This window comes from Amyelois transitella, chromosome 15, assembly GCF_032362555.1.
Source record: "Amyelois transitella isolate CPQ chromosome 15, ilAmyTran1.1, whole genome shotgun sequence".
In the NCBI taxonomy this organism is placed as follows: Eukaryota; Metazoa; Arthropoda; class Insecta; order Lepidoptera; family Pyralidae; genus Amyelois; species Amyelois transitella.
In genome coordinates, this window is record NC_083518.1 from 10,870,074 (window position 1) to 10,883,796 (window position 13,723).

The 13,723-nt window shown below is 37.6% G+C and overlaps 2 protein-coding genes across 2 annotated transcripts; one reads left to right on the forward strand and one right to left on the reverse strand.

Moving 5' to 3' along the window:
* The first annotated feature begins 456 nt into the window (after nucleotides 1-456).
* Nucleotides 457-1,179, forward strand: LOC106137944 (large ribosomal subunit protein uL14m). The gene is made up of 2 exons (XM_013338898.2): nucleotides 457-707; nucleotides 858-1,179. Exons 1-2 carry the CDS (start codon nucleotides 524-526, stop codon nucleotides 1,124-1,126), a joined length of 453 nt encoding a protein of 150 aa, XP_013194352.1. The 5' UTR covers nucleotides 457-523; the 3' UTR covers nucleotides 1,127-1,179.
* Nucleotides 1,180-2,156: 977 nt separating this feature from the next.
* Nucleotides 2,157-13,607, reverse strand: LOC106137953 (calcineurin subunit B type 2). The gene is made up of 5 exons (XM_013338912.2): nucleotides 13,451-13,607; nucleotides 13,204-13,243; nucleotides 9,614-9,777; nucleotides 6,717-6,851; nucleotides 2,157-6,417 (listed from the first exon to the last, which is right to left on the reverse strand). Exons 1-5 carry the CDS (start codon nucleotides 13,451-13,453, stop codon nucleotides 6,247-6,249), a joined length of 513 nt encoding a protein of 170 aa, XP_013194366.1. The 5' UTR covers nucleotides 13,454-13,607; the 3' UTR covers nucleotides 2,157-6,246.
* Between the last annotated feature and the right edge of the window lie 116 nt (nucleotides 13,608-13,723).

Genomic DNA, 13,723 nt, shown 5'->3' on the forward strand with positions numbered 1-13,723 from the left:
GAAAAGAAAGACATGGTAATACCTATGTACTTATGTAAGTATATAATTATATTATGTATTACTAACTAGTATCTATGCGTGCCGTGTGGTTCCCAGCAATTGATATGAAGGTAGGCCCGCTTCATCTCTTTCCCAAAGATGACCGAATAGGCGACTTAGTGAAATAGGGGAAAATTAAAGCAGTGCAAGCTGCCTGGCGAAACCGCCCTGGTTTGGAGGCGTGATTCCTCTAGATTTGATGGTTCACCCTACTAGCAGAGCCGAGACCGCCGTGGAAACGGCCGCCCCGCCGCGTCTATGCGCTCTTATTATGTTTGTGGCATACATATCGACACAATGATTATCTTTTTCGTGCAAATCAAAGGTGATAATACTATTTTGACATCTTTGCGTAAAATATAGAATTTAATGACAGTAATTTAAAGTCTAAACGTCAAAGTCAGATCGTAACTTTGACTGTCATCAGTTGACAAAATCTACTGATAGATCATCTAACCTTAAATTATATTTATTTAATTTTAAAATGTTTAAATCGCTTCTAAGTAAATTAAGTCCTACCAAATTATCATGTGGGTTCCATACTACAGCTGCCCTAAGCGAAGTGAGACTACTAACACGGTTGCGAGTGGTAGACAACTCTGAAATTGGAAAGAGAGCGATGGCAGAGGGCAAACCACCCAAAGTTATTTGTGTTTACAACAAAAAACGTGATTATTCCATCTACTTTTGCATAAATTAGTTTTTCCTTGCTTTTTACCTACTAATACCCTTACTAGTTGTGGTAATTGTTTATAAGCCTTACCCCGCACAGTTTTACTAACCCTATTATACCCATAATTTATTTGATATAATTGCAGGTGTTGGCTTTATTGGTGACCGAGTCATGGTAGCCATAAAAGGACAAAAAAAGAAAGGCATTCTTGTTGGTTTAAAACAGACACAAAAGGTTAGAGTTCCCAAATTCGACAGCAACAACGTAGTTCTGATTGACGACAATGGTACCCCTCTGGGAACCCGGATACACGTGCCAATTCCCACTATTCTCCGCACGATCCTCAAGGAACGCACTCATGCTAAAGGTGCAGACTATACTAAACTGTTAGCAATAGCCACAAGGTTTGTTTAGATGTAGATAGTTGTAGTAAGTAGTTTTAATAAAGTTATATTGTTACATTGTATTTTAATCCAGTTCAACTTGTAAATGGAACATTTTATAACATTGAATTTATGTAGTTTTCTGTCCCTTTCTTTTCAATAGAAACAACTTCCTAATATCTATAGTTACTATATAATAAATATCAAACCCGTTGAGTTCTCCCGTGGTGGGACAAGTTTACTGTATGAGAAAACATTGACAGGGAAGATTACAAAATATAGTAGTACAGGGGCAAGACTGAAAATAGATTTAAAAATTTAACACATACCACATCCTATTCTATTGTCTATTGGTGCTGGGAACCACACAGCATCCATCTCTTTCCCATGGATTTTGTAAAGGCCACTAAGGGAAAGGCTTATAAACTTGGGATTCTTTTTTTAGTTAATGGGCTAGCAACTAGTCACTATTTGAATCTCAGTTCTATCATTCACCTCTGAGCTGCCAGACCCGCAATCGGATTTACACCCGTATCTGCAGCGGGAAATAACTGTTTTGAGTGAAAAAGAAGTAATTCCAAATTTATAGTTATGCATTAATACTCTGGTCAGTAGGGCGAACACTGATCAGAGCTTAGCAGTTGAAGCAAGTGCATTGATCAGTGCTTAGGCAGCTGAGAAGTTAAGTCAAACTGCTAAATGTGGCCTATCAGTCTTTCCAAGACTTATTGTCTCTGTCTACCCTACAAAAGATATATACGTGATTATATGTATGTATATCACATCTTACCGGGTTAACAGACCCAACAGACTAGAGAAGACTCAAATGCCACTTTCAGCTAGAATTTAGGAACTTCTCAATATAAAATATCAAAGTTAATTCGTTAAACCCTGGTGTGTCTCTATTACTGACTCAGGAACTAACTTAATATAATAGGCACTAGTTCCTGATTCAGAAAAGCTTGGGACATGCCATGGGTTAATAATCTTTTATCGGGAATTTTAGTTCAGAATTTAATGAGTACAGTGAAGGAATAAGAAGGATAAAACAAAGAACGAAGAAGAAGAAAAGAACAATAAAACAATTTAATTCACTGAAATTTAAAATTTAATAAAACTTATGAATCACTTTAGAGTAGACTTAATTAGGACACGCTACCTACTGATGGAAACAAATGGGTGACCAGCTGCGGAGACCCTCGGTAGTATAATGCGGGTCGCCACAACATATTATATGACACTATGACTGGACGAAAGATAGCTCCCAGAGCCGTGATGCTGAGGCTTCCAAAACACTACTGACATCTACAGGAAGCCTGACAAAACTTATATCTTTTATTGAAGCTGGACTAGCTTCACAAATTGTAGTAATTTAAATACTATATAAATTTTTACTTATGTATTAATGCCCAGAAACAAAATCTTGATCACATTTCGAGAAAAGCAAGCCTATAAACATTCCCTAAATGTTTGGAATACAATTCTAGCCTAGCGTTATATCAAACTCATTGTAAAACTATCTTACTCATAAGTTGAATGAGACATTGATCTGAGACACTGATCTACAATTTTTGTTAATTGATAAATACGTGTATTTCTTTAGCCATGTGTCTCAATTTTGAATACACTTACATAATTATATACCAAATAGGAAAAATACATACATATATATATATACAGCTTCAGATATGCCAATCATTCCATCTTAATATTAGTGACAAGATTTTGTGTAAAATCGGTAAAACAATGCAAACAGCTCTGGGATTAGGTATAAAGATATAAAGAGTATGCTTAGAAAAAAAAGTGAATCGTATCTTAATCTAACACACACATACATTGCACTCAACAAATGAAGAAGTATATAAAAATCCGATAAAATAGTGTCATCTTAGAGTACGCGGGAAGACGGGGTCCCCCGAAGTAAGGCTTTAAAATTGCATATTGCTATAATTAACATTCATTTAGTTAAAGCTGTGTACGATACCCAGCGTAGCGTGTCGCGGCGGAAGCCGGGGCCGCTATCTCGCTTCAGAACGCCCCCGCTGTTCCAATCCAGTTTCTCTTCTGAATAAAGGTTTTCAGAAATATGTGCCGAAAAGCATGCTAATGGTTTTTTCTGCATTTTTATTATTTGACGGAACAGAAAATCCTGATAACTATGGATGCAATTACAGTCTATCGGCCCCATGGAAGTGCATAGAAGCCAAACTCCTATATGAAGAAGAGGGAAAACGTACAGTTTAAAAAATCATTTAACTTTTTGAATTTGGCATGATAGTTTGACTTTTACTTAATTTCACACATTTCAAACACCCTTATTAAAGTAACATGAAATTGAAAAATATACCATGAGAACAACAACACAATTTTACTAAAGAGCAATTCCCATACAAACTCAACGTCCATACAATTGTCAGATTAAGTTTTCGTTATCAACTAACAAACGAAGCCATTCTGAAGCGACATACCGCCTGAGTGCAGGCGCACATCGCGCGTTGCATTCACAACAGCTGTGACTAGATCCTATCAATTCTCGTGCTTCTACCGAAGTATCGTGAGGTGCGCCGTAACTTCATGAACGATCGGTCGACTCTCGGCCCTCCCTACAAGCCGACGCCGGCTCTGCCTTTATAATTAAACGCCTCAACATTTAAAATTTAAAGTCAATATATTCATTCATCACAATTGGAACTATATGACGTGAGTGAATTGTGAAGATCAAAGACAAAAACTGAAACATCAAAATCTATCCGCGTGTCGAAAACACACCGGCGGCGAACACAGGGAGGGCCTGCCTCTATCTAAAACACGACACAGACGATGAAAATATATTATTTATAAATAATAAAACTCTATAAGAAAACTACTTCAACTAATCGGAAGATTCGTGTTGATATAACCCTGCCAATTTGACGGCACGCCCGCTTTCTTCCAATAGTTAAAACATTTGATATAATTAAAACGAGAAGTATTTTACACAAAACAACACCGAGTGACTTAGGTTAACGTATATTTGTACAAAAGTCAGAACTATCTAACGTGGAGTGGGTCGGGTCACTTGAGCGCGGTCAGCACCTGCGAGAGAGGAACGGGTTAGGATGGGTGGGCGGGGACAGGAGGTTCGGTCGATGGAGCTGGTGTTAAACATATCTCATCTAGACATGCATGACCCATCAACCGAAAGGAAGTGTGACCGTACAGTTTATATACTCGCAGCAGCAAATGGCGCTCTTTTTGAAAAAATGTGGACTTGGACAAGGCACAAATCTAAACGAAAAGTCCGACGTAACTGCGTATACTTCCAGCAGATTCAAACTAAGAGTATAAGCGATTGAGTTTTAAGTCCTGTTCATAAATGTTTCTCGGTTTTAAAGTGTTGTGAGTCGAACTTTGTATTTGAACAAACGTTGAATAAACTACCAACCAGGATTAATCTCACTAATAGTATTGGTTGGAAGATCTGCACTTATCCATATTTTCCTTTAATCTAAAGCCATAGACGCGAAACTTCCGCTAGACTTGTCCTCGTCTCAAAAGTAATGATTTCCGGATTAATTACAATCGTTAGTTTATAGAACAACATAAGCGCGATGGGACCGGTGTATCGATGACTGATGGTGTATGACGTCACCAAACACAGGCAGTTTCAACTGGGCAGGCGGCAGTGGGCGGCGTCACCACCTCAAACTATTCAGAGAATTGTGTAAATAAAATGAATAAACATATAAAAAAAACTTGACGATTGAAAAAAATTGCTAACAACAAAATTTATTTACTTACATGATTTATATATATATTTCATGACCACTTTTACTCAAAACTTTGTGTTGAAATGATTAAAAAAGAAACTGAAACACATGAAGATTAGTTGAATGGCTTTGTAATACAGCGTACCAGCGCTATTGGCTACAAAGCTCACACCCTTTAATTAAACAATAAACTCTGAATTAGTGAGGCGGCTTCACGCGCCCACACTAGCCCACTGACGGACTAAACTAACCGTGTATAAATAAAATACTAAATAACAATATGTTCTAAAAATTACCGCAACAAAAATAATAAAATAAAAAATCTACACTTGATTTGGCTACGATAAAAGTTCTCTAATGTTGTATAACTACGATATATGTAAATGTATACTTTAAGAAGAGTTTATATAATATATTAACGAGTTACGATAGACAGCGCTCGGGGCCGTCGGCCGCTCGGGTCAAGTCCGCAAGCTTACAATTTAGCGAATATGACCATTCACAAAAAATATTATGAATACCTTGTGTGTTTCATTGCGGTAAATTGTTTTATTAATTAAGCACTGGGCCGAGACAAAATTGATTGATTGCAGATGATGCACATCATTCATTGCAGAAGTTTGTTTAACAAAAACCAGTTTGAGACTATTCCTCCTCTTCGAAGTCTGGTAGTAATGCGCGACTTTACAGTTCGCGTCTCGTTTCGACATCACACGTTATGGCACTAAATTACTGAGATTACGTCGAACAGACTTTCCGACCGGCGTTCTGTCGAGACGTATTAACCTTAAAATAAATGAGCTCATGTTAATGCAAGCAGATAAAATTATACGTGACTCGAATAGCTCGTGACTCGAGTCAACAATGCGCAATGCAAAACTGTTTGTCTGTCTGTGTTGTTGGCACTTTACAAGGCACGACGCGAAACAAACGTACACGCGGTTATATTTTACGAGAACATTGTAAATTTCGTAAAATTGTTTGAGGTGTAACAATGTTAACAGTTCTGTAACGAGCATGTTCAATATTATGGAACAAATAACTATTTTGTAAGAAACGTGTTAACTAAGTACTTACGCGCATACATCGCGCCTTTACAAAGCTATACATTGTCTTTTTTTACGTTGACCTCCAAAAATTATCATTTACGTAGTTATAAAACACTAACTTTTGAGTTAATTTATGTAAATTTAAGATAATATAATATAACGTTTCTTGGAAATGAAGGTCGTTATAATATTGAAGATGCTCTATTAACAGACTGTTAATTTCCCTACACGCCACCCGCGTCCAACCAAAAACCAATCTCAAAAACCGAGCGACCAACGGACGACCGACGCGCAATTTGAATAGTGTTCTAGCTAGAGCGAGACAGGAGACGGCGGGGGACAGAGACGGCGCTCTACACGTCCACCACCATCTTCTTGTGGATGTCAGTGTTGCCAACCACATTGCAAAACTCCTCGAACGAGATCTTGCCGTCCTCGTCTTTGTCCGCGAACAAGATCGTTTTGTCCACGATCTGCTGAAGCTGTGTGTCTTTTAGATTGTTACCCACCATCATTTTAAGAACCTGAAAGTGAAACGTATAATAAAATTAATATATGAAGTAGCTATAATCATCGCTAAGAAGCCATTGTTAGACAAATGCCTGCCTGTGCGCCTCGTCCAATAAGATTATCGGACTACCGGCGATTCTTTCGCTTACATTTCCAAATGATACATTAGATTTTCACAAAATTTTACCAAAGTACTTTAGGTTTTTCTGTCCAGGCATTATCCCGGTTACATCTTCACTCTCAAAAACTTTCGCATTCATAACAATTATTATTATTGGTAAAAAAATAACAGGAAAGTTAAAAAAAGCCTGACCTGGAAGAGCTCGCCGTTGGAAATGTAGCCGTCATTGTCCATGTCGTAGATGCGGAACGCGAACCGCAGCTTGGACAGCTTGTCTCCCTTCACGCTGAACTGCGACACGCCCTGAATGAACTCTTTGAAGTCCACCTGGAACCACGCAACAGGGATGCTCAATGGGATGTCTTACTTACTGTAAGAGGCACTAAAATTACAAATAAATAAACCCAAACAATTTTCTAGAATTCTGATGGGGCGTCCCGGTTGGATCGACCGATAAAGGTTAAATTTGAATGCGTGTCACCTCAATCTGCGTGATGGCAAGCAAGATGTCGAAAGTGAAATTACATAGGTACATACATAAAATCACGCCATTTTCCGTAAAGTAAGCGGAGACATCTCTACACTTGCCACGATCTCTGCATAGTTCTTTCGCTTCATCCACATTCATAACTCTCTTCATTCAAACTCAGCGGTTTCGGGTACAATATTTGTATTGGTTTTGTGCTTAACTGGATTTACCATAATAACAACATAACATCTAAAAATAAATCTGTTTCTGTGTAAATAAATTATAGATCGAGATACAAATCTGACTATAAGCCAGTTCAGATTAATAGTTCGGTGTTGAATTGGACAAGTGACAATAACGGTTTAATGTTATTTACACACAATCAACTGATACCTGTGCCAGATAACGGAGTAATATAGTTGATGGTTATAAACAAACGGTGGGATCTGCTCTGCGGTCATGCAGCGGTCTGCCCATTAGAAACATTGACCGTTCACACAATAAACTGAAACTCTGAGACAGGGAGCTACGTAGTTTTGCGATTTCGGCATCATATTCTCGGCGAGTTAATACAACTTTTACAGCTTTTTTGTTATATTTTGTATAAGGACGACCAAGCTACATACAGTTACTGCTGTGAGCATTGCCTTAATGCATTTATAATTTGTTTTCAAACAATTGTCTTCTGTAAATTGGAATACTCGTTAGTAAAACTAAACGGAACCGGACCACTGACAAAAAAACAAGCACTTGAAGATACCTGCTATCGCTTTGAGACGTATACTCTTTTCAAATAAAGAACACTTATGATATCTAATGAATAACAAATGAATATCTTTATTTGAACTATTTTTTTTTATATCCAGAATTCTATAGAAATTGAGTTAATTGCATTTCCTGTTGGATAAACTAACAAGCGAATGACTAATCACAAAAAGCCCGCTCGCGTTATCAAGTTTTGGCCTTCGTTTGCGTAACCGATTGGCCTATCTTTAGGGAAAATGCTAACAATAACGCACGTAAAAAATTGCATCGAGAAATTGGGAATAAATTATGTCTGTTTTACGACTCATAGAAGAATGAAATGAAAATGCAGACTCTGTACCACTGCATGTTTGCATCTAAGAGAAGGCTTGAAGCTATCTCGGTCTACTACTCTGTCAAGAAAGTAGCGGGAAAAGATCAATAATACACAAACTGTTTGTTATTCATCCAAATTTATTTTATCACCTTCAAAATATGCTCCTTTAGAAACGATACACTTACGCCAACGAATAATCCAATCATCAAAACATTTTTTAAACGCTGTTTCCGGAATTGAGGTCAGTTCTCGCCGCGAATTCTCTTTTATGTCTTCTACCGATTGAAAACGGGTGCCACGAAGTGGTAATTTGAGTTTAGGAAAAAGAAAAAAGTCGGCTGGAGCCATATCTGGTGAATATGGTGGTTGCTCGATGGTATTTGTTGAGTGTTTGGTTAAAAATTCGTTCACAATGATGGCCTTGTGCGAAGGTGCATTATCATGGTGCAAAATCCAAGAATTTTCTTTCCACAAATCTGGCCTTTTTCGTCGGATTTGCTCTCTTAAACGCCGCATAACACTCAAATAATATTCCTTATTTACCGTTTGACCTTCCGGCAAGAATTCCGAGTGCACAACACCGCGATAGTCAAAGAAAACAGTTAACATGACTTTGACTTTTGAACGACTTTGGCGTGGTTTTTTCGGTTTCGGTTCAGTTGGAAGGCGCCACTCCGAAGCTTGTTGACTAGTTTGCATGTCAAACTCGTAAACCCACGTCTCGTCACCAGTAACAATGCGTTTCATGAATGTTGGGTCGGAATTGAATCGTTCTAGCATGTCCTCAGCGACTCTCATGCGATTGAGTTTTTGAAAAAAATTCAGGTCTTTTGGGACTAGCCGAGCGGCAACATGTTTCATACCCAAATTATTAGTTAAAATGGTACGGATCGACTCGTGAGATACAGAAAGTTCGGTGGCTATCTCTCTCAAAGTTGAATGAGGATTTTCAGTCACTATTTCCTTCACTTTTGCGATGTTAACTTCAGTTGCAGACTTTGATGGCCTACCAGAGCGAGGCAAATCTTCCATCACATCTCGACCGCTTTTGAACGCTTTGTACCACTCATAAGCACGAGTTTTTGATAAAGTCGATTCACCGTAAGCCTTCTGTAACATTTTCAGTGACTCCGAACACGATATTCCATTGGCAATGCAAAATTTAAGACAAACTCTTTGTTCGATGTTTTTATCCATTATGAAATTAGCAATACACACTAGATATGATATAACTAAAAATAGCACTGTATTTAATGTAAACAACAGATGCAACTCAAACTCCGCGCCAAAATGGAAAACAGTTGTGCCAATCTAACAAACAACAAAAAAAACAAAAATTTGAATTTGGAACCATAAATAAATAATCCATTCCCGATACTTTTCTGACTGAATGTATAAAATATGTTGTAATAAACAGAAACAAAATTATCAGGAAATGGCCCAATATTAACGTCAATTTGCTCGCTTCTGAGACTTTGAGCTGATATTAACTTGATCTATTTTTACTTACATAACTTTAAATATTGTAAAATAACTGACCTCTCCATTACCATCTGCGTCAAATATATCGATGACGCGCTGCACCAGCGGATTCTGCTGTAGCTCCGGGAGCGACATGAACTCGTCGATGGAGAGGGCGCCAGAGTTGTCCAGGTCGAGCTTGCGGAACCGTTTGCCCAGTCGGCGGATCTCGTCCGCGTCGACTGCACATAAGTCTCGTCAGACTAGGTCCTAGCTACCACTACTCAGCCACTACTGCTATAGGCTTAGAGGCTTCACCGGTAAGTTCGGAATAAGATTAGGTAGTAAAAATCCTTCTAGGTCCCGCTTGTGAAGTTAGTCAGTATTGCGAAAGTGCAGCAGAAGAGCTAAGCCGGAAATTCCGGGGTAATGTCTGCGTGTAAGGAAGTTGCATCCAAGGTGCACTGGCACGCTGATATTTTAGATGAAATAAAGATCTTCTATTCTTCTCAATATCAACCGATATTTGTTGATATTTTGATGATTTTATCATTATCATCCACATCATAAACGAGACCGAATGTCTAGATATTTTTATCATAAATTTGATTACATATTTGATTACGGGATGTCAATGTCTTTACGGAATTCAATAATTATTTATCAGACACCTTGAATCATAAGACTAACTTTGACCACAATTCTCCGGTAAAGCCTCTTTGAACCTGTGACTACGTTACGTTACGACGACCGACTATGCACTCCATGGACTATTGTTATATAAACACTCGATGCCGGAAATTAAAAAAAAAACATGGGTTGATTAAATATTTAGAGCATAATCTGTTAAATCGTTAAACCTTATAATGTAATAAAGCTTGCTTATAGTTGCAAGGGTCTACTATATATATTAGCATAAGTGTTTAACATAATTATAGTCCATATAGTAGTCGTGGTCGCTAGCGGTTCTCTCGTGGTTGCAATCCATCGCCCACTCCACTAAGTGAGGCATTCTCGTTTCATTGAAATATCGCCTAACACGCAGCTGCGCACACACACGGCCCAACAGAAAATACTTGTACAAAGATAATAACACAACATGCACGTCGAATACTTTTTAATGAAACAAGCAAAAATAATTAAATTTAGAATACACTTTGTAAAATATAAGGTTGTCTGTGTGAGCGACTGCGAACACTAGAAGCTTGTGAGACGCACGACAATGTATTCTAATCTTGATATTGATATTAAAATCCCAAAACGGAGATCGATATTATTCATTGAACATTATAACACTATTCCAATAATCAAATTTAAACTCCCCGGTACAAAGTAAATGTAGAACACCTAATAGTAAAAAAGGACAGGCTACAACATTTATCAAGAATTTCGAGTGAAATATCTATCAAAGACATAAATTATGTTAACGAAAATGGAACATGTATGTTAAAGAGAAAGCCATATCATTATATATAAAGCCCATCATGTCATCTAAATACCTACATAGAGTTGATACCATTTATAGGACAGTCCCGAAACATTTACTAACGTCTAGAAATTTAATGTACAACACCAATTACTCGAAAAACTATAACGTTTTCCCTAACGTTCTAGTCTAGAATAACACAAAAAGCAAGTATACAGTATTAGTGCACAAAGCCACGTCCAGGGCACTTTGTAAATGGGCGGTCGGTTACGAGACAGCCCCGGAATTAACTTCCTCCAATGTGCAATATCTAGTATTCTGCTTTTGGCCTAGGAAGAATTGACGGACAATGACCTGATGAAGACACTTCCTTGTGCTGTGCCCATAAAAATTTAAAATCATATGTAAAACAACAGCTGGATTTCGGGTCGTTGTTCGTTTTTCCACAAGTCCTAGAGACATATTCTAGCTGGAATTTATTTGATGTTACGTTTGTGTTGAACAAATAAAAACAAACTTGTTAATTCCATAAGTTTTGGTCATACAAGTTTTACGAAGTCGCAGGCTACTCATATAAAAAAGTGGTACAGTACAATACATAGTTGCCTATCACAGGTTTAAAAGGTTGGAATGAGTAATTTGTAACTTGTGCAACCTTAATTTTAACATTCCAAAAGATGTATGGTTCACTAAAAATTACAAAAACATTTTCTTGTAAACATTTACAAGGTTGCGATGCTTAGAAGTTGCATTTGCATATAGTCAAATATTTGAATTGCGTACTCTATTGCCGAATAAACGTGCGCCTTACCCAGTGACCATACCATATTAAACTATGTCCTAATTAATCTGGAAATGTCCTCTACAAACGTAACACCGCGTCGTCATCTCGCGCAGGCCCGCGCCCGCGCACCAAGCAACGAGAAAGGTCAGCATCACAAACCATTGTTCCAAAAATAACTGCGCGCTATCACCGCTGATAAAAACGCGGAGGTGGCGCCCAATAACATAATGCAGAGAACAAACTTGAACCAATGTCATGTAAAAAAGGCATTGAAATTGACCTTCGAACACAGCCTGCCAAAAGCACTCAATTTATAAATAATGGTTATTCCTATTCAAATTCCATTTGCATGGAACCAACAAAGTGTAAATGGTGGCATTAATAGAAAATTAAACTGAATTTGAATTATATTTTGGAGTTCATCCTCTGCATTTAATCTACTTTGTACTATATCAGTGCCTCATCGATTATCTCCAGCTTTGAGTACTGGAGTGATCCAAAATTAGCGCTGACCTTTCCACTTTGCAAACACTCTTCACACCCCAGTGGCGGCAGTATTACAGCATTCTATTTATTGAACATTCATAGCATCTCTAATGACATCATATTCACTAAGGCAGAAATGTGACACGGGATGCACTAACCAAACAAAATATGGATTCTGTTATGCATAATTGCATATGTTCATCCAGAACAATTTTTGTGAATGCACCATTTGTGATGGAGGAATTATGTAGATTGATGCTACATTCTTATTGGACCAAAGAAATATGTGACATACACAAATAGAAGATTAGTGTAAGAAGCTAATATATAGTGTACATATATAGTAAGAAGGTATGGTAGGCCATTGATATAAAATATCTGGGTAAGTTAACCAAACTGTGTGCAATCATATATCTGGGTGAAGATATGAATTTTTTTCTTCTTTCCCAAGAAGCATAGTAACAGAGAGGAGTTTTAAAAATTGTTCTGGAGTGGACAGTGTACGTGCTATGGCTAACATGGAGATGAACACCCGAGCGCGTGGCACTACGACACTCACAGTTCTCCACCTTAAAATCAATGCAGTTAACACGCGCTGAAAACAAACCTTTGGTTACGCTTGGTTAGCACCCCTACACATGTTTCTCTACGGTATACCTATACGCTCACTGCAGCTTCCGCTTCACGCTCATGACAAAGGGAACTGAAGAGGCAGATAGGCATACGCAAGGTAAACACAGTACACAGAGAATGGGAAGCGACTGTCGGCCTCGGTACGTTAACTTAGGACATTAAATATACACTTTGCTCTTATTTTGCCTGATCCCAAACAAGCTAAATAATGCTTATATAAGTAATGATACTTCAAGGCAAGTAGATACTAAGCAATTAGATTTCTTTATGATTAGGATTAGTAAAGAAGAAAGAATAGAATTGTATTGCGATAAATAAAGTCAATTTGTTCATACTCACAATTTGAACACAGTTCCATAGGGATTGAGTTTTCGTTACCCTGAAAGTAAAACAAGACATAATATTCATCTTTGCTGTAAAAAGATAACATCAAAGTGTACCAAAGCTAAGCGTATAATAAAGAAATGTAATGTCATCGAGTAGTATTTATTTTCGCCCGGGAAATAGTTATAGTTGCGAGCTAGATCGTTGCAGAGTAAAACAACAGCTTACGCTAGCTTGGTGGTAAAAAGAACAAGACGCTTACCATTTTGTCTATTAATTTATTTACGGTTTATAAATAAAAATCCGAAGAAATCGCTGAGAATACTTTTAGAAATCAATCGCAATGAAATCACACAGCAGTCACCATTTCTACCATCGATCTAAATAAAGGCACAATCAGACAAGACAACAAGCAAGATCCATCCACAGACTAAAAAAATTGCCATTTTTAAGCGCGCTATACATTATACTACATCAAGGAATTTATTCTATATTCATAGTTGTGCCATATTTCTCAAAGTTGTTTTAATAATGA